This window comes from Sorghum bicolor, chromosome 9 (genome assembly GCF_000003195.3).
Source record: "Sorghum bicolor cultivar BTx623 chromosome 9, Sorghum_bicolor_NCBIv3, whole genome shotgun sequence".
Lineage (NCBI taxonomy): Eukaryota > Viridiplantae > Streptophyta > Magnoliopsida > Poales > Poaceae > Sorghum > Sorghum bicolor.
In genome coordinates, this window is record NC_012878.2 from 15,364,832 (window position 1) to 15,386,642 (window position 21,811).

General features: G+C 44.2%; 2 protein-coding genes across 2 annotated transcripts; both read right to left on the reverse strand.

Moving 5' to 3' along the window:
* Positions 61 to 1,790, reverse strand: LOC8066655. The gene is made up of 5 exons (XM_002440802.2): positions 1,590 to 1,790; positions 1,437 to 1,506; positions 819 to 928; positions 602 to 716; positions 61 to 475 (listed from the first exon to the last, which is right to left on the reverse strand). The coding sequence occupies exons 1-5, from the start codon at positions 1,657 to 1,659 to the stop codon at positions 391 to 393; spliced, it is 450 nt and encodes a 149-aa protein (XP_002440847.1). The 5' UTR covers positions 1,660 to 1,790; the 3' UTR covers positions 61 to 390.
* LOC8066656 (probable glucan 1,3-beta-glucosidase A) lies at positions 7,669 to 13,606 on the reverse strand. The gene is made up of 8 exons (XM_002440803.2): positions 13,037 to 13,606; positions 12,831 to 12,950; positions 12,518 to 12,709; positions 11,787 to 11,948; positions 9,007 to 9,176; positions 8,705 to 8,860; positions 8,258 to 8,610; positions 7,669 to 8,093 (listed from the first exon to the last, which is right to left on the reverse strand). The coding sequence occupies exons 1-8, from the start codon at positions 13,313 to 13,315 to the stop codon at positions 7,906 to 7,908; spliced, it is 1,620 nt and encodes a 539-aa protein (XP_002440848.1). The 5' UTR covers positions 13,316 to 13,606; the 3' UTR covers positions 7,669 to 7,905.

Genomic DNA, 21,811 nt, shown 5'->3' on the forward strand with positions numbered 1-21,811 from the left:
TCAACAACTTCTTTTCTTTTCAATTCAGGTCTCATTACAGTCATATTTTAGCCTGACACATATGTAATATTTTTCTATATACATTTTTCTCAATCAAAGGATTTCAAATCTTCTACAGTTTTGCATGAACTGACATAGAAATAGGCTACAAAACAAATGTCCCTTTTAAGCTTTTGAATGCTTTGGAAACACAAATTCAACATGAGCTTCTTCAGCCTCACACTAGGAACATCAGTATAACAACCAATATTGGCTATTACATTAGCATAACTACAGACCCAAGAAAATAGTACATTGCAAGTTACAAAGGTCATCTACTGCATTTTAGCACTATGATCCCAAACAATAACAAATTATGGGTCAACATCACTCATGAAATTATACTGGAAATTAGTGACTCCTCCGGTTAAACTGAATGGCAAACTGATCAGCAGCCACCATTGCTTGTGAAGCCGAAGCAAGAGAACCATCATACCTATGCATTAAGAAACCAGTGTGAGTTAAATAGTTTCTTATAAAGAACAGAACTTAATAGTAACAATATGTAAGAAAATATGGTAACCAGTTTCCATGAATTGGATGTTAAAGAAAAGGTACATACATAGAGACTAACAAGTAAGCTCCAATCTGCATAACTATTACTCCTTCACCTCCTGACTTTATGCTGTTAACACAACGGGCACAAAACCAGTTTTCATGGATTGAGGTGACCAAATCTACAAATCATAACTTTCTGTTACAAATTGCTGGCCACAGCAATGACAATCCATTTGACAAGTTATATAAATAAAAATAAATTCAGCATGTGGAACACTCACATTGGTTTGGCCCAACGGAGAAGAATTCAGTCTGCAGATTGCCCCTCTTGACAAAGTCCAGGAATGGTTGCATATCAAGAGCTGAAAGTTGTGTTCTCTCTTGCTCTGCTCTGGACAGAGGAAAAAGATTTTCTGTAAATTTTCAGCTACACAAACTTCAGCATTCATGGATCATAACCAACAGGGTATTTCTGATCTTCAAAAACAACAACATGTCATAGAGATCCCCTTCGGATATCTGATTCATTCATTCATTGCACAACTCGACATCCAACCAATATTCCTTCAGTTACAGGGGATTATATCCAAAAATCCTATATTGAATCTCTCTTGTAACCATATGGCCATAAGGAAGGTATAAAGCATAAAAATGTAAAAATGGCAACCGTAGTAACTATTTATTTATCTTCCATAAATTTCAGAGCAAAAAAAACATACATAAATCCTAGTGATATTCATCAATTGCAGAATTGTTGTGATCCACAAATGCAATCGCTAACAGATTCTACATGTCCAACAAATCGGTACAGGCAACAATTAGAGGTAACAGTGGCCACTGGTAGCTATACCATGAAAAAGGTAAAACAAAAATGATCTGAGGAAGGGGAAAAGACTCACACAACGGGAAGGAGCCGAGATGGCCCGGAGGGGTCGTTGTTGAGCAGCAGTGCGGCCTGGATTGGCTTCCCTGCGAGAGCACGTCAGTCATTTAGAAATCGAGCGATACAGGGAGCTTGAAGAAGCAAAAAGACGAGGGGCACGAGAGAATACCAGAGGGGCCGACATGCTTCGCGGCCCACTTCTCCCACGCCCTGCGCGCCCACGACCAGTCTGCCGCCATTGGGGTCGCCGGGGCGTCACCGCCTGCTACTGCCGCGAGGATGTGGTGCGCAGTGGTGAGGGTAGCGGAGGCGGAGGCGGAGGCGGCGCCGGCCGGGGTGTGTCTGAGAGGTGGGGTTTTGTTTGGGCTTGGGGCATGTTAACCTTTGGGACCGTTTTGCAGCATAGATTTCTCAGCCCACTAGCAGACACTTGGACATAAAGAAAGGGGAAGGCCTTAATCATTTGTTTTTAAAATTTCAACCTGTCTGCAGCTTAAAAAAAATAAGTAAAATACACTAGCGGTCCTTTAACTTGTCAGCATGTGCCACTTTGGTCCATGAACTTGCAAACCCGAAAAAGTGACATCTGAACTTGTCCGCCTGTGCCACTTTGGTCCATGAACTTGCAAACGCAAAACAGTGGCCCCTGAACTTGTCGGCCTGTGCCTCTTTGGTCCATGCGTGTAAAGGCTTTTTCAACGCGTCCACAAATATTTGTTTATTTCATAACTAATTATTAGTGAAATGCTAAATTCATGAAATGTTTTGTGTAGCCTCTTCATGATGTACTCTGCCTAGGAAAAATATGAAACCTAGAAAACAGATAACTTTTGCTTGTTTTAAAATTATCTCTTTTAATTAATAAATGCTACGAATTGATATATTATTTGATATACTTGACACTACGAATAAAAATATATCAATTTTGTAAATTAAAAAAGAAGTGTTGATACCATCGCTGATGTCAACACCATAAACGGTGTCATGCATGGCCTACCAGAGGCGGCCACGTGGCAGAACAGTGCCATGCAGCTGGTGTTATTTTCGTATTTACATGTTCATGGACCAAGGTGGCACAGGTCGACAAGTTCAGGAGGCACTTTTTCGCGTTTGCAAGTTCATGTACCAAAGTGGCACAGGCGGACAAGTTCAGAGGTCATTTTTTCGGGTTTGCAAATTCATGGACCAAAGTGGCACAGGCTGACAAGTTAAAGGGCCGCCAGTGTATTTTACTCAAAAAAATACTCTATGGCATACCATAACCTTTTTTAGAATTACATGATATAATGTAGACACTCATAACACACGCACACTCACTAATATAAACATATACGCAAAACTTATTCTTATGAGCATCTCTGAAGGACTGAGCTGGTAGATCACGAGATTCACGAAGTCACCACAGACACCTCAATGTTAACGGAGACATCCCTACCACTAAAAGCATAGCACCATAAATTCAGAAAAATTCGAGTACTCATGCCAAGTCGAGGATTTGAACCCGTATAGGCAGATTTCACCACAAGGAGCCTAATCTCAACTAATCTATAATTAGTTCGTGTGGTACTTTGTTTTCCTAAGTGGATCGAAGGCTAGTGTCCTATATAAGAAATACTCACTCTGTTCTAATTTATAAATTATTTTGGCTTTTCCGAATACACAATTTTTATTATATAGACATATTATTTATCTAGATACATAGCAAAAAGCTATGTATATAAGAGCATCTCCAAGAGTTTGCTAAATGGAATTGCTATCCTTAAAAATTTGGCAAAACAAGAAATTGTAGTCTCCAACAGATTGAGCAATCAACTTGGTAATTGTAGTCTCTTCCAATCTTGCATGTATGCTGGCTGCGCTCCTCTCAAGGACATGGCCGAACACGATCTTGCATGTATGCTGCTGGCCAAGGCCGTCTTAACAATTTCTAGGACCCTTGTGCAAGCAAGACACTAAGGGTCCTACAATATAATATTTAAATATGAGAATTGAAAATTAGATCAAGCCATGTGCCCCTATCTCTAAGTTCCTATAACTGATAACTGAACTCTAGTAATTACTTACCGTAGTGCCAGTGGCCAAAAGAATCAGCAGATCACAGTCCGGAGGACACGGAGATGACAGGCAAGACACACATGATTCTTAAGGGAAGATAGGAAACGTCCGAATCTAGCGTATGCACATAGACACACACGGCAAGCCAAGGGCCGTATGCCCGTACGAGGCCTTGTTTAGTTCACTCTAAAACCAAAAAGTTTTCAAGATTTCTCGTCACATCGAATCTTGTAGTATTTGCATGAAGCATTAAATATAGACGAAAACAAAAACTAATTACACAGTTTAGGTGTAAATCACGAGACGAATCTTTTGATCCTAGTTAGTCTATAATTGAATAATATTTGTCACAAACAAACGAAAGTGCTACAGTGCCGAAATCCGAAATTTTTTCGGAACTAAACGAGTCCCGACTATATGGCATGAATACTTGTACTACAGGCTGCTGCTCGCTGCGCTCCGTTGTATACATGGTCACACACGCGATCCTGCAACTGTCTTTGAAAAAGGATCTCTTCCCAAGCATGATTTCTAATCGAGAAATGTAACGCAATATGAACAACCTAAATAAATATCCAAACAACATCAACCAAACATCAATATTCCAAGAACCTTCACGCACACGACCCGATGGGAGTGTGAGATTCCTGACCGAGTAGAAGAGAGCTACGGACTTGTCTGCATGGGCGGCGCCAGGGGTATGCCCCTGTATTCCATGGAATACCCATGATTTTTGTGACAAACACAAATATATGTATATATACACACATATATAATCAGTATATATGTTAGTTTGTTGAATGTTGCAAATATGTAGCCCATAAGGGCAACTCCAATAGTCTGGCTAAAATTAATTGTCAAATTCTATTGTTTAGGTATTTTGTCGAATAGAAAATTTCTTAAAAAAAGAAGAGATCTACAACAATTGTTACTTTACAAAGTCTTATAGTTAGCGTCTGTAATAAGCTATATATAGCCACCGAAAATCAAGAGAAAGCGAACTTCCTATTTTACAAAATTAGATAGCATATTAGTTGGAGTCTACTTTTTGCTATACAAATTATGAAATAGCACAAGCAACAAGAATAGTTAAACTCTTGAAGTTGCTCTAAGCCTAGTGTCGGTGTTTTTCCCCGGGGGGGGGGTCACACCAACGAGTAAATTTGTATGCGTGCTCCCCTTTCCGGATGGTGATGCAAGAAGACACAGAGATTTATCCTGGTTCGGGCAAGAGAAGGCCCTACGTCCAGCGGGGGGAGAGAGTTTGTATTATCTTGCACCTAAGTGCTTGTACAGGGGCGAATACAAGCGTGGAATGAAATGTGTCGCTCTACTACGTGTGTGTTCTTGCGTTGTGATGTGTCCCTCTTCTATTCCTGAGTCCCTCCTTTTATAGCTCCAAGGAGAGACAAAGGGTACATGCATAGATATTAGAGTAGGGATCGATAGCCGCATGGAGCGCTGACCTACTCGAGGCTTCCGTACGTCATGGCCTCGAGCCGTCCCATCTTGATAGCTTGGTGATGATTACGCGTGCTCCTGCGTGCTGCCCTGCCAGCCGCCTTGTGCTGGTTCTGAGATCGCATGCTCGTATGGTATGGTGGCGGATCCGGCGGAGCAGCTGTGGTGTTGTCAGTCGATGCCCGACTTGTCCCCGGGAAGGGACCTCGTTCGGTCGAGGGTCGGGCGCCGCGTAATAGGCTGACATCCGGAGCGCTGACCTTGGGTGTCTCGAGGGGGTCCCGATTAGACGTTCCATCCTCGTTTCCCGCGTCCTGACGCACCCTGGGTCGTTCGGTGGGAAGGCTGCAAAAAGAACGATGGGACAGAAGCTTGTTCCCTATCACGCCTTCCGTGACCCGGTTGTTAGGTGGGAAACGTCAGATGCATTTAATGCTCCCGCCCGCGTGCGCGCGTCAGGCGGCGGACAGTGTCCTAACGCTCGACGCCTCTCGGTTCGCTCGAGCCCGCTTCCGTCTTCGACGGTAGTCGTTGCTCGAGCCCTGACCGATTCGCTCGACGCTATTTCCGTATTCGAGGCTGCGACCGTCGTTGGCGGCGCGTAAGTAAGATTAAGGCGTCGAATTGGGGGTCCCAACCTTCGTATGGGCAATCTCATAATGCGCATCGCTGAGGGTACCCCTTACCGATACCCTCGACACCTAGTAGAACAACTAGTAGCGGCAGCCCATGAACTCATCAGAAAGAAACCCCATCGACGGCATTCCTCTAGCGGTGGCGGCGGTCAGTGGTCTTTGTAGGCTTTCTCATATACGGCTCCTCCTCAACGCCTTTCTTATATACGACTAATATACGGCTTGAAGCAACAACAAGGTGAACACAAAGATCCCACATCCATTTTTTATTCTTTAAAGTAAGAATTGAAGGTTTCGTTTTCTTCTTCTTTTTGTTGCGTTCTAGTTTTTTTTTAAGAAATGTTGCATTGTGTTCTTGTAACATAGATAAAGAATTTATATATACTTTGATTATTACCAGTGACGACACTAGGCTCACTTTGTCTGATGCCTTGTTACCAGGATAAACAAATATTTTACCTAGCATATATTTTAAGAAAATTATATGTACTACTTGAGTTGTGCATCAGGATCAATTTTGTATTGATTTTGTCCCCTATTACTATTGCACATATGCATTGAAAATTTTTTATACGTGGAATACCCACCTGTAAAATCTTGGCTCCGGCACTGCTTGTCTGCACGCGACGAGCTGGCCGTCTTGATGTGAGATTCCTGGCTGGCTGGCTTGTCTCTGCACGCGATGGACAAAAGGACTGCGTCGGCGGCGCCCTTCACGGCTGCGATGATTCTCGCGGCGCCTAGGCAGGAGCGTCTCGTAGAGAGCAGCCAAATATTCGGTTGAAAACAGATGGATCCGATCAAGTTCTGGATCTTTTTTTTTAATTTTACTAAGTAAAAATAATAAACTATTGGAGAGCCTATTTATTTCACTTACCATATATTTTAGAGAGTTGCCAAATCACAAGATTTTCTAATTCAATTTTGTCAAACTCTTGGAGATACTCTAAAGATAAAACGACATCTAATTTAGGACAGAGCCCAGAGGGTGGTACATTGTAATCCGATTCAGAACTTGGTCACGTACTATAGCACCCCCCAAGTCCTGAGTGGATTGATAACTCGGTTAGTGGCCAACTGATTGCATGCTATACTATGCTATTCGCTGTAGGTTTTGCTCCAGTGGTTGTGAATCCATATGTGGGCCAATAATCCTTATTAGAACCATAAGACAATACTGGTACTAAAACCAAGGTGTGTCATTTCACGTCTGTACAGGTGGGACAAAGAAATACTTTTTCCATCCCAAATTATAAGTCATTCCAGAATCTTTAAGAGTCAAACTATTATAAATTTGACTAAATTTATATAATAAAATAATTATTATTATGATGTCAACTAAGTATCATTAGATTCTTTCTTAATTATATTTGCATAGTATACTCACTTGATGTTACAAATTTTAGTATTTTTCTCTATACTTTAAGTTAAACTTAAGATTTTGACTCTTCAAGATTTTTGAATGACTTATAATTTAGAATAGAGAGAGTAAATAGGAACTTTTGCATGGGTATGGGTGGTTTCCAGGAGCGTGATGCTGGCTGTCGCATGTGGCGTCCACCTCAGAAAAATAGCTAACATGTTGTACTTATAGATGGCCATCGGGCCGTGGTGGTCCGACGTGCCATGCCATACCGTGCCTGCCTCGGGCCGCGCTGTGCCGTCGAGCCATGCCATCACCGTGCCTCGTGCCGGGGGTATGGCCCAAGGCACGGACCGTGAGCCGTCGGGCCGGCCCGAAGGCACGGCGGGCCACCAAGCCAAGGTCGTCTAGGCTAGTAGCAGACCTATATTTTCTTTTTTTAGACTTAGCAGACTACATTTCTTAACAGGGCACTCAGGATGGAGAAATGGACCAACAGACCTACATTTTCTTTTTTTAATTAAAAAGATATATTTTTTACTAAGCCATTAATTAAGCACTGGGCCATCGGGCCGTGTCTGAGCCGTGCCACGGGCCACGGTGGCGGCCCAGGCACAGCCTGGTGCCTCGGGCCGGGCCAACAGGCCACGGGCTGTATGGCCAACTATAGTTGTACTATCTCTGGAAGCAGATATATAGGTTATCATGTAAAACTAGCAAATGAAGAGGCGACATGCATAAAGACAGCAACAAGTTAAATATCCCCAACGCGATAGGCACAGCGGTTTGCTCAAGTACATAAGAATCAACATTGTTCATAGCACGAACTTCGCCTTAATTAATTACAATATATCTCCGGCTCCCCTGTTTCCTAATTTGACGTCAATAGACTACAATTTAAGAGAACGTATTTGCCTCCAAACTTACTTATAAATAAATCCCAAAGACTAGAAACATGTTGGTTTTTTGTCCTAGCCTTTCAATGAGATGTATCCATTTTTAATCATCCACTCGAGATCCCAATGGTTGTTGGCATTCTTGGCAGTCCAATAGGACCATCCAAACGTGGCCTGTCCATACACATTCATCTGCGCCGTTGCGTACTTCTGGTACTCTTCCTTAGTTGCGTTTGGCACCTTCCACTCCGCAACCCACTCTCCTGCACAAAGCAAGGCACGAGATTTTCCCTCTGTTTCTTCTTTTTTTTTTAAAAAAAAAGCAACGCACTAGAATACAGTGTGCTTCTCATAATGATGCTGCAAAAAAAAAGTAACACTGTAGTAGGAAAACCGGAGCCCATTTTGGGTGTTTAATTTGACTTACCAACGAAGGTGAGCGGGCCATTGTGGGTGGTGACGGTGGTGAGCTCGCCGGAGAAGTTGGTCCTGATGAAGTCGATGTTCTGCTGCACGGTGAAGTTGTTGAACATCCTGTTGAACACGGTGTAGTAATGCACGTCGATGACCGCGCCCTGGAGCCCGCTGGCGAACTGGAGAAGCTCCGTGGAGTTCCCCGACGACAGGCGGTTGGACATGACCACGTAGGCCGTCGGCGAGTGCTTCCGGACGGCGTCGTAGCCGTCGCGGTAGTACTTGGTGAGGCTGTCCAGTGTCGCTCCAGGCGCCAGCGGCTCGTTCATCAGCTCCACGGCAAACAGGCTCGAGCTCGTCGCGTACCTGTAAAAATTTCAGCAGCAAACGGATCAGAATCTTGTTGCCGATATGAATATGGTGCTGAATGAAGTGATGAATGTGGACGTCTTTGTGTGACCTGGATGCGAGGAAATCGATGACTTGCACCGTCTGCGCAATGTTGGCATCTGTTGTTCCCCATTCCTGCGTGCCGTCTCTGGAGGAGCTGTGCTCCCAGGGGTTCTGTGATCCGGGAGCAGCGTGCAAGTCAATGATGACACCCAGCTTGTACTTCCTGTCCAAGTAGATTAGCAGAATCAGTAACCAACAACTCATAATATATGTAGGAGTGTATATAAACTGAACATTTGAAGGCAACTATGTAGGGAATCTAATTAATCTATAGGGAGAGAGGGCTAACTCTGAAGGCTTATTACGTACTCTGCCCATTTGAAGGCGTTGTCCAGGGCTTGGAGGGAACCTCCGACGTATGGAGCAGGAGGGTTGGGGTCACTAGCGATCCACCATCCTACTGGGATCCTCACTGCAGTCAGCCCACTTGATGCAAAGAACTTGAAATCGTCCTCAACTATGTAGGTGCTCCAATGGTCCTGCATGCCAAGCCAAACATATACTACATTATTATTAAAACATCACCTTACCAGGCCTATGTTACTGTTGTTAGTGGACTTGAAATAACTACCCATGCACATAAAAAGTAGCCGCCTCAAAATACTATTAGGCCAGTCTCAATGCATGTTTTATGGGAGTGTCATGCACATTAAATAGGGTGCCACATAAGCAAAATTACTGACTTGGCAGGGTCATTAAATGAAGGAGTTTCACCAGATGAGAGATGAGTTTCATCCCCATGAAACTCATGTGGCTCGGTTACCTAGTTTATAGTCTTGGTAACTGTGTCATGAAACTATGCATTGAGACTGGCCTTACTAGAGTCGTCTGGACACATCACTGATTTATAGAGGCGGAAAAGTAAAGGCGGCTGACAAAACCGCCTCTATAGACACTTTCCAGCTATCTCTATTATGAATTTCTATAGTACTTTGTTTCTTTGGGAGAATTGCAAGGTCACAACTCACAAGGCTGCTTTTCCTTCCAATATTTAGTCTACTACAGGCGACGTGGCTCAATGTGAGATTTCGGGGTGAGGTGACCATTCCGAGAGGTCAGGGTTGAACATAGAATTAAAGAAGTTAATAAGTAAGGCTAGAGGAGCCTAAAACTTACCATATTTAGTCTACCTATTTGCTAAAATGTTTCAAGTGGTAACCTTACTAGCTAAAAAACGAGGTAATTCTATGTGAAACAAACCAAACAACCAAACATAATCTAGAGAAACCATACATAGTTAAGGCAGACAAACCAAACCAAACAACTGTCGCTTGCACTGTTAAAGCCAGGTATGAATTGACTTGTCTTGGCTTAGCTAGCTAGCCAAGCCAGATCTAATACGAGAACCAAACACACTCTTAATGGCCAAGGACAAAAAGATACATTATGATGTTTTTGTCGTCATTTTTAGGGGGTGTTTGGAACTGCTCTATAAACTCCACCATGGAGCAGCTCCACAAAAAACTAGAGTTTGTGGAGTACTTTTTTAGGTGCTCTCACAACTCCACCTTTTTTCCTCGAACTAAGTGTGTGGAGCTGAAACCGTTTGGCCAAAAAATGTGGAGCGGAGCTGAAAAACATGGAGCGGAGTAGTCCCAAACACCCGCTTATTTGATAATACTCTACGGTTGCAGATTTCTAATAACAAAGTTTGCATGCGCATGTTTAATTTATTACGGATAGAAGAGGAGTGCCTTTGTTTAGTGAGGAGTGCCTTGTTTAGTTCGCGAAAAGAAAAGTTTTTAAGTATTTATAGTACATTTGTAACTATATTAATTAATGTTTAACTATAGACTAATTAGACTTAAAAGATTTGTCTCATAAAATACCTACAAATTATGTAATTATTTATTTTTTTTAATTTATATTTAATATTTTATGTATGTGTCTAAATATTTGATGTGATTGAATGAATTTTTTTTTATGGAAACTAAACAGGGCGTGACTCTAGAACGTGTATGTGTGGGAACAGAAGAGAAGCTGTAAACATGTCAGATGGATTTTTTTATGTGCAATACTAAAATTGCTAGGCTGTCATGTTTTAGTCCACTGCGTTATATACTAAAAAATTTTCATCCATCCCATCGAATCTTTGGACACATGCATGGAACATTAAATGTAGATAAAAAAATAAACTAATTACATAGTTTGGTTAAAAATCGCGAGACGAATCTTTTAAGCCTAATTAATCCATGATTAGCCTTAAGTGCTACAGTAACCCACATGTGCTAATGACAGATTAATTATGCTTAATAGATTTGTCTTACAGTTTCCTAACGAGCTATGTAATTTGTTTTTTTATTAGTTTCAAAAAATCCCTCCCGACATTCTTTCGACATATCCGATGCGACATTCAAAAATTTTTCATCTCAAATCTAAACAGGCCCGTGACGTCAGTCACAAACTCACATGTACTACAGACGGCAGAGCTACATGGTGGAGGCATGTGATAGCATGCCTCAGCCTCACAAGCGCGGCCAACGGTCACATGTTTGGTGTTACTTGGGTTGCATCCAAACCCAGAATGCAAACTGACCAGGCAGTCCAAAATATAGTCGCCGAAATTCTTTGTTCCCATCTCCCGATCGACACACATGGATGCAGACATGAGAGGTCACGGTACACCGCAACAAAACAGGCGACGACAAGGACCTTTTCTAATACAAACGAAACTAAAGCCGGTAGGATCGTAGTCTGTGCATCATTCTGCACTGACCAGTGCGTCGATCAAGACACGACGAGTCGCAGTCGACGCGAGTGGGTCCCACCTGTCAACAGAAGAGTCCAGGTGGGCCCTAAGATTCAGTTTTAGGTCTTGTTTGGCACAGCTCAACTTCACTAGTGAAGCATGAGCAATTTTCTAAATAAAGTTAAACTATTTTAAAAAAAGTATTTAATAAAATAGTTTCACCAACTACTTCTTACATAAATGGAAGAAAGAAATGAGGGAGAGAGAGCTTCAATAAGCTATTTTTTTTAACTTCATCCCATTTATGTTTTTGTGAAAAGAGAAAAAAGTAACTTTATTTATAAAACTGTTTTGTAAATAAGTGTTTGAAAAAAAACAGCTCAGCTATACCAAACAGTACCCTGAGCAGTGGCGTGGCCTTGTCGGTGCCGTATCCGTTGCAGAGCTGGTACTCCCCTTGCAGCTGCTCCCCAACCTTGGTCATCAGGAAGACCGACGCGTCGAAGTCGGACCACCGTGTGGGTTCACCGTAGTCCGCTATCACTTCGCCGGTTGCTATTGCCTGCGTACAGTAAATTGAAACGGAGAGTCCATCAACGTGTTTATATATCTTGTGATGTTGGATAGTTGGCGTGCAGCCACTAAAGTGTACTAGAGCCCCAATGGTCACGCCACATCGCCTCTCGTGGTCGTGGCGGCCAATAACCAATTACTACAATCTAGCCACTGTACGGATGAGACTTTTCTGCAGCTGGGCCCTGCATGCAGTGACAACTCGACTACACTACACTAGACACTAGAGAGAAACTGGTTTCTGCTGGGATTTTTTCTTTTTTCGTGGCACATGCTACTTTAGGCTTCTGTCGTATCAAATCTTACGAAACATACATAGAGTATTAAATATAGACAAAAACAAAAACAAATGGTACATTACAGGACGGATTTTTTAAGCCTAATTACTCTATGATTGAACAATATTTGTTAAATAAAAATGAAATTGTTATAATACCGAAAACCAAAAAAGTTTCAGAACTAAACAAGGCCTTATATGTGAGCATGACACCGGACACACGACAGTCTATTTACTTATTAAAAAATTATAGTTAAAATTACTATTCACTGATTTATTACCTGGACGAAGTAGCCGTTGGCTGCCTTGATCCGGACCCTGTTCTTGTCGAAGGGGCAGCGCACTATCTGGAACGTCTCCGGCAGGGTCGGCGTGGTGGCCGTCGCGACGATGAGGCCGTCGCTGGCGCCGATGCCCACGAACTGGTTGCCAGAAGTCCGGAAGTTGAACGTCGTCTCGTTCATCCTCCACAGCTGCATTATATTCATCTTTTCATGTATTATTAATTAAATAAAAGTGACGTACGGCTGGGGCCGACGACGACGCGGCGTACGTAGTTGGAATTTCAAGTGGCCGCAGCTAGCGTCGTCGGACCTTGAAGGTCTCCCAGTCGGAGGCCTGCGTCCGGTTGGCCACCACGGCGCCGCCGCCGCCCTGGTCCGCCGTCAGGTACGTCTTCCTCAGCGCCGACTTGAACTGCACCTGCGTGCCATCCTGCACGCATATTGTTGGATACGGTGACCAAGACGTACGAGGAAGGAACGAAGCCGGCCACTAGCAGGCACGTAGGAGTAACGTACCAGGAGATCTTTGTTGGGGATGCCGTCGAAGAGGGATGGCAGTATCCAGCCTTCGGTGACGAGCCAACCGCCGAGGCACACCGCCCGGACGGGGAGAGGCGGATACGAGGCCGGCGGCGGCGGGCTCTGCTGGGACGGCGACGATGGCGGTGGCTTCTTCGCTGGAGTAGGCGTAGGCCGCGGCGTCCTCTTGGCATGGGACAAGGAGCAGAGGCGCGAGGCGCACAGGCACAGGAGGACCAACGTCACGAGCGGCCTGAAACCACCGCGGAAACCCATTGGTCTCTGGCAGGCCTTACTTTTGTCGTCCCAGCCGGCAAGGCACAAACGCAGCTGGCCTTATAGTTGTAGAGCTGCAGCTAATTCACGTACCACTAGTAGCAGTGATGATGCCAGCCGCCCAGCAGCCTCGAGTGAGGAGTGAGGACTAGTGCGTCGGTGAGAGCGAGAGGGTAAACGTCCTTGTTTGTGGATGGCGACGGGCGCTTCCTTCCGGTCCTGGACTCCACTCCATGGACACGCTACCATGCTTGCCGTGCCGGTGGACTCATGCATGCACAGTCCAGTGAATGATCCGATCCATTCGAGTCTGATAGAGGTTTAGTATCATCTAGCAGTAGAATAGATCGGGATTCGAGTACAATAAATATAGCAAATGAACATAGGTAGTGCAACTGTACTTGTATGCACTAGATCTACTACACAGAGAGAAAACAGAGAGGTTTAGGGGATAGGATTAGACCATCGCTGCGTCCATGGCGGTGTAGATCACGTCGGCCATCGGGTCCGCACTTCGTAGGAGGACGGCGGCGTGGTGGCACTTCCCGACGCTGCTGCACAGGCCGGATCGGATGGCTCTAGGGTTTGAGTCGAGTGGGGTCAGTCGTTCAGTCGCGAACTCCTCTGTCTTGCTTGCGGCCCCCACCTTCTATACTTATAGTGCAGCGCGCCAGGGGCCCCACCACTCCAATGGGTGGTTGAGTGCCCCCGATCAGGGCTTGGTCAAAGGGGATCTGGCTCCAGCCGTTGGGCTGGGTCAGAGATAGAGATCAACCCAACATTCTCCTCCTTGATCTCATCTATGCTCTTTCGCTTGGTTAACTCACCTCATCACAAATTAGTGTATTGAGCATGTTTCATCTTAACAGTTATTACTGTTAGATTAGACAGCCACAAACACTTTTCTGTTTAGAGATAAATTCTTGCCTTGGGCCCCTTGCTATTCGGGAATCACAGGCTTTCCCTTAAACCCATGCCGGCTATATGTTCTCTGAACATATTGGGCGGTAAGCCTTTTGTAAGCGGATCCGCTAGCATCTTTTCTGTGCTTATATGTTCAAGACTTATGACGTGATCCCAGATTTTATCCTTCACAACATAATATTTTATGTCAATGTGCCTGGTGGCATTGCTTGACTTATTGTTGTGAGCATACAACACTACTGGCTCGTTGTCACAATACAACTTTAGTGGTTTATCGATGCTGTCGACCACCTCTAAACTGAGTATAAATTTCTTAAGCCAATTCACCTGTCCTGATGCCTCATAACAAGCAATAAACTCACCATACATTGTGGACGATGCAGTGACTATTGTTTGTTTTGAGCTCTTCCATGATATGGCTCCTTGCGCGAGAGTGAATATGTACCCTGACGTAGACTTTCTATCATCTCCCGCGTAATCAGAATCTGAATACCCTACTATTTGTAGGTCATCAGATCTTCTATAGGTTAACATGAGCCCTTTCGTGCCTTGTAAGTATCTTAAGACTTTCTTTACAGATTCCAGTGTTCCATACTTGGATTACTTTGATATCTACCAACTAGCCCGGTCATAAAAGCCAGGTCTGGGCGTGTGCACACTTGAGCATACTGTAAGCTTCCGACAGCTGAAGCGTATGGAACGACTTGCATGCGATCGCGCTCGAACTTGCTCTTGGGACATTGATGTTCCCCATACTTGTCACCTTTTACAATAGGAGCAGGTGAAGGTCTACACTTGTGCATATTGAATTTCTTCAATACTTCCTCTACATATGCCTCTTGGGACAATCCCAATACCCCTCGACTTCAATCTCGGTGAATCTTTATGCCCAAGACAAAATAAGCTTCACCTAAATCTTTCATATCGAAATTTGAGGACAAAAATCTCTTGGTTTCCTGTAGTAGAGTGACATCACTACTGGCTAGTAGAATGTCATCTACATACAGTACTAGGAAAATGTATTTCCCATTCTTAAACTTTGCATATACGCAATTGTCCTCAACGTTCTCTTTAAACCCAAACTTTCTGATTGTCTTATCAAACTTCAAATACCACTGTCTGGATGCTTGCTTTAATCCATAAATGGATTTCTTCAGGCGACAGCCCATTCTTTATTTGCCTGTCACAACAAAACCTTTCGGTTGTGCCATGTATACTCTTTCTTCTAGATCCCCATTGAGGAAAGCTGTCTTCACATCCATTTGATGCAATTCTAGATCAAAATGTGCCACTAGGGCCATTATGATTCTAAAAGAGTCCTTGCTTGAGACGGGAGAGAATGTTTCATTATAATCTATCCCTTCTCGCTGAGTAAAACCCTTGGCTACCAGTCTTGCTTTTGTACCTTTCTATGTTCCCTTTGGAGTCACGTTTCACCTTGTAGACCCATTTGCAGCCTACTGTTTTGGCTCCTTCAGAAATTTCCTCTAGGTCCCAAACTTTATTGGTACTCATAGACTTTAATTCATCTTCCATGGCTTCTTGCTACTTAGATGCTTCGGTGCTCCTCATGGAGACTTTCTCGCTCTTTGAGGTCTACCAGAGGTTTCTGCTACTGGCATTTCTTCTTGAGGTTGCTCTTGTTGGGGCTGCTGTTCTTCAACTATGGGTTCATTCGGCTCCTGAGGGACAGGTTCCAAATTGGCCATAGGCGAAAAAGCAGCAGGTGTTGTCACTACTGGTGTAGATCCAACAACAACGGGCAGCGTAAAGTAGGGTTCTTGCACCATGGGAATGGGCACGAACACCCGCTTCTCTTCAAGGTTAATTTCTCGCGCTGCCTTGCTCCCCCTGATCATCTGATCTTCTAGAAAACTAGCGTGTCTCGTTTCCACAAACTTGGTATGTCTACCAGGGCAGTAGAAACGATAACCTTTCGACTTTTCTGGATAGCCAATAAAATGACAACTTACTGTTTTGGGGTCTAGCTTTCCTATGTTTGGGTTAAACACTTTTGCTTCAGCGGGGCTCCCCCAGATACGCAGATGGTTAACTGAGGGTTTCCTGCCGGTCCACAACTCATACGGGGTTTTAAGTACTGACTTGCTTGGAACTCTGTTGAGAATATGAATGGCGGTTTTTAAGGCCTCCATCCATAGACTCAATGGCAGAGTGGAGTAGCTCATCATGCTGCGCACCATATCCATTAGAGTACGGTTACGCCTTTCTGCTACTCCATTCTGCTGAGGGTCCCCTGGCATTGAATACTGGGCTACTATGCCATTTTCCTGTAAGAACCTTGCAAAAGGTCCAGGAACTTGTCCATAAGGGGTATGTCGACCGTAGTACTCCCCCCACGGTCAGATCTTACTACTTTGATTTTTCTGTCTAGTTGGTTTTCAACCTCAGCCTTGAATATCTTAAATTTGTCTAAAGCTTCTGAGCGTTCTTTGATTGGATAGATATATCCAAAACGAGAGTAGTCATCTGTGAATGTGATGAAGGAATCAAAACCATCCACAGATGTCACTGGAAAAGGTCCACAGATGTCTGTGTGGATCAATTCTAGTACTCCCGTGCTTCGCTTAGCGCCTTTCTTTATGTTCTTTACTAACTTGCCTTTAATGCAATCGACGCATTACTCTAACTCTGAGAGTTCTAGTGGTGGGAGGATTGATTCTTTGACTAAGCGTTCTATTCTCCCCCTCGAAATGTGGCCTAAGCGACAGTGCCATAATTTCGATGAGGAATCAATTCTCTTTCTTTTCTTGCTAGCATCTGCGGGTATTGCATTCTTAGCGTTATTACATTCAGCATTCACATTCTCAGGCATAGATAATAAATAAAGTTTGTCTTGTCGGAAGGCAAGACCCACACATTTATTATTTAACTGTAGCTTACAATCATCTTTGCTGAGAGGGAACATAAAATACATCATGTAAATTCCTTTGTCTAGGCATTGAACTGATTCTGCACTTTCTCGAGGTATTCTCTTGCTTGGGGATTGCACTAATGAAGTGCATCACTTCCTCTGAAATAATAATGAGAAGATGGTGAGAACACCAACATTTAAAACTTGGTAGAATAATTGAATATCTTAATTTAACGTTGGTCAAAATTAAGATATACAAAAATTAACTCGCTGCATGAAATCTAATCACCGTTGGGCAAAATAGAATAAATGCTTAAAATTGGAACTTGGCATTTGCAATATTGCTATTTTTAACGTTGGTCAAAAAATAACAATATTACAAAAAAGATTTCTGGGCTTCAAACCTTGCTTCTGGAATTAAATATCCCGTTGGTTCAATTTAATAAGAGAACTAAAATGTCTTGCGCAGCGGAAAACGTAAATTAACTTGCTAGAATCGTAACTTGCTGTAACTTGGAATTTGCAATATTGTTATTATTGACGTTGGTCAAAAATTAACAATATTACAAAGAATTCTGCGCTTGAAAACTCGGCTTCTCAAATTAAATATCCCGTTGGTTCAATTTAATATGAGAATTAAAACTATAACTTGCGCAGCGGAAAAACATTAATTTACTTGCTATTTTCAGAAGCATAACTTGCTGACTGTGCTTTCTAATTAATATACACGTTGGTGCAAATTAAATAGAATTCAAAACTGAGCAAAACAAATATTTAAATGCTTCTGAAAATTAAATAGAATATATATATAAAAAAGGAGTTACTGTGCTTAAACGGGCCGTGGCCAAACATTTGGCCCAGACCTCTTGCGGTCCAGCTCGGGCGCTGGCCCAGCAGCGCAGGGCTTTTTTTTTTCTTCTTGCTTGGCTCTGTGATTTTCGGCCCATGAAACCAAAACGGCCCATGGCCGAGCCGCGCGCAGGCGCCCCCCGCGCCCAGGCCGCAACTTGGGCCTGGGCCGGGAAACCCCCATCCCGCCTGGGCCAAAAGTGGCCCAGTGCGATCCTGGCCGATCTCGGCCGTTGGATTGCATCCGACGGCCGTCCTTCAATCTCGTGTGAACAAAACAGCCCCCAAGCCGGCCAGCCCCTGAAACCCTAGCTCTCATTTCTTTGCTTCTCTCTCTACGCTCTCTCTCTTCTCTGTGACGGCGGCGGCGGTGGCGAAACTCGCCGAGCTGCCGGTCGGCGGCTCGCCGTTGAGGCTGCGGCGGACGTCTCCACCGTTCCTCGCGGCGTTCTGCTCTATCTCCCTCTCCTCCCTCTTTGCTTTTCTGGTTGGTCAACATGACCGACCAAAATGGCTCGTCGGATGAAGAAAAGGAGACGGTGCCGCCGTGAAGCTCCTCGCCGGCGCGCGCGCTCGCCCATGGCTGAGCGCGCCGCCGTCGAGTCGCTTGACGACGGTGCCTTGTACTACGCGCGCCCCCCGCACTGGCTATGTGCTCTTCGCGATTTGGCTCGGCTGTCCGCCCCGCCGGCCATGGTGACGGCCTGTGGCGAGGCCGGGATGGACGGGCCCCAGGTAGGGTCGCCCTTTCCCTTTGCTTTAGGGTTAGGGTTTTCTATTCCCCTCCCCGATCTGGATCTTTAGGGTTTGGGCCACTGGTTCTGTGCTAGGGTTAGGGATTTGGTAATAATTCCCCTTTTCTTTTGCTTTTCTCGTGCTTGTCTCGCGGGTGAATCCCAAATTCAATCTACATGCTAGATTGGCTCTGGTACCATTGATAGAGGTTTAGTATCATCTAGCAGTAGAATAGATCGTGATTCGAGTACAATAAATATAGCAAATGAACATAGGTAGTGCAACTGCACTTGTATGCACTAGATCTACTACACAGAGAGAAAACAGAGAGGTTTAGGGGATAGGATTAGACCATCGCTGCGTCCATGGCGGTGTAGATCACGTCGGCCATCGGGTCCGCACTTCGTAGGAGGACGGCGGCGTGGTGGCACTTCCCGACGCTGCTGCACAGGCCGGATCGGATGGCTCTAGGGTTTGAGTCGAGTGGGGTCAGTCGTTCAGTCGCGAACTCCTCTGTCTTGCTTGCGGCCCCCACCTTCTATACTTATAGTGCAGCGCGCCAGGGGCCCCACCACTCCAATGGGTGGTTGAGTGCCCCCGATCAGGGCTTGGTCAAAGGGGATCTGGCTCCAGCCGTTGGGCTGGGTCAGAGATAGAGATCAACCCAACAGAGTCGAGTCGGTCTCGATTCTTGTTTCTTTTGTTTGAATATAAAAAACCAGCCTTTCCCCTTTGCGATGCGGTTCTGAGCCTGCCAAGGCCCAAGAGCGCAAAGCACAAATTCTTCTGTTTTCTGAGGCCTGGTTTAGTTGGCGAAAGTTTTTAGATTTGGTTACTGTAGCATTTTCATTTATTTGTGTCAAATATTGTCCAATATTATAGACTAACTAGAGTTAAAAAATTCGTCTCGCGATTTATAGGCAAACTGTATAATTAGTTTTTATTTTTATCTATATTTAATGTTTTATGTATGTACCGCAAGATTCGATGTGACGGGAAATCTTTTTGGAAACTAAAGTAGCCCTGAATGTTCCTGCAGCAAACGACGACAATCGGGCCTAACTTTTACAGGCTAGCATGCATGATATATATACACTATACGATCCGCGTGTTACTTCAAGGTACATGGGACGACGAGTCTAGAGTCAGGAGTCAGGACACCGGAGGACGGCATGCATGCGCGTGCATCGGCCGACCGGCGTGCTCACCGCGGAACGGAGGCAGGTGGGAGGACGACCCGAGATTGGTGGCTGCTGGTGTCGGGCATGGCGATTGGCGACGAGCGCTTGGCCGTAGCGTCCGGCAATGGCCATGCGCTTGGATGCTTCCAGCTTTACCGCGGCGCCCGTGACACTAACTAAAGTCGATCGGGCTCGCGTGCTGGGGCGGGCACTGGTAGCCCCACGACCCCCGGAAATGCATGCATCGGGTGGTCGTGGTCCACCCGCGCGTCCGCCCGTGTCTGTCTCTGCCGCCTGCCAACGAGTGCGGCGCCCGTGCGGGTGTGCGGCAATCAATAATCATCTTCTCGCCGTCACGGAGCATGATGGCTGCTGTGCTGGCCACAGTGCACGCGCCAGGGTCTCAAGGTTTTGTTTTGTTTGTCCAGAGTGAACTCGTCACATGAGCAACAAACCGGCTTCTATTTTATTTTAATTACCATGGGGTATTCCATTCCGTTTTCCACTTATTATTTAGTCTACTTGTGTAGATCAATCGTCGTCTCTATGGCTCTATTTTGTATTATCTCTTAAAGCTTCAACTCTTAGAATTCATGCCAGTCATTTTTTTTTTAACTTTGATCAACTTTATAAAAAAACATCAATATCTATGACATAAAATGAGTATCCTATAAAAATATATTCTATGATAAAATTTGGTACTAAATCTTAACGTTTTTTTCTATAAATTTAGTCAAAATTTTAGAAATTTGACTTATAACAATTCTAGAAGTTGCAGCTTTCAGAGATAGAGGGGGTACTAAAATATAACACAATACAACACACTACTACTTGCTAGTAGTTCTCTGTCTCGAACATCAGATTAATTCTTGTCATCCAAAACCAAAAGGCGAGAAAAATGGCTTTGGATGTGAACTAGTGATAGGAGTCAATGAGCAGTCTACAGATGTAAAGGCGGAAAAGAGATGGATCGGACACGTATAGAATCAAATACTAATATACTAACTATTTACCATATTTTTATTTAACACTTTCTCTGTCCCCGAAAGCTTCAACTCTTAGAATTCGTGTCAGTCAAATTTTTTTAAGTTCGACCAACTTTATAGAAAAGAGTATTAATATCTGTGACATAAAATAAGTATTATGAAAATATATTCTATGATAAATCTTATGGTATTGGTATTATAAATCTTAGAGTTTTTTTAGAAATTTAATTAAATTTTTAAAAGTTTAACTTAAAACAACTTTAGAATTCAAATAGCTCGAATTCGACCTCCGCGGATGGGAAGGAGCCGGAGTCCTAGGGTTTGGTGGGACGGGGTGGCCGCTAGCAAGCGGGTGGATCACGGTCTCCGTGACGATGCCCAATGTCGAGCGAATCGATGGCCACGTCCTCTCTAGTGTTGCCTGGGGCAGCGGCAAGGCGAGCACAGGCTTGGCACGACGGTTGTAATGGAGACTACTCACATCTGGATGTGAATGGAGAAGGGAAGATGACAGAATGTAGGGGGTATCTTAGTCTTTTACCATTTTTATTGGCTTTCGTGTCCATTCCTAGAATGGCTTTTTTTAATGAAACGGAGGAAGTATAGAATAAAAACTAGAGATTAGAGAACCCATTCATTAAATGTCTCCTTAAATAAAGATTTTATAAAGACTCTTAGAATTGTTTTTAGGGACAAGCAAGATTATACAGAAGACACAAAATTTGGACTAGAATTGACATTAATCCTTGTCCATGTCCTTAAGCACCGCAGAGACGACAGCTATTCAATTTATTCAGCCCGTTGGGCTTGACAAAGCTCATGTGTTTGGGCCACGCGTAAACCAAGCCCAAACTAGAATACAAAGGAAAGCCCAGGTACCATGAGAAAATGAGGGAAAAAATTTCTGTTCCTGTCGTTTTCCTGTGAAATTCTTGTGCGATTTCTGCAA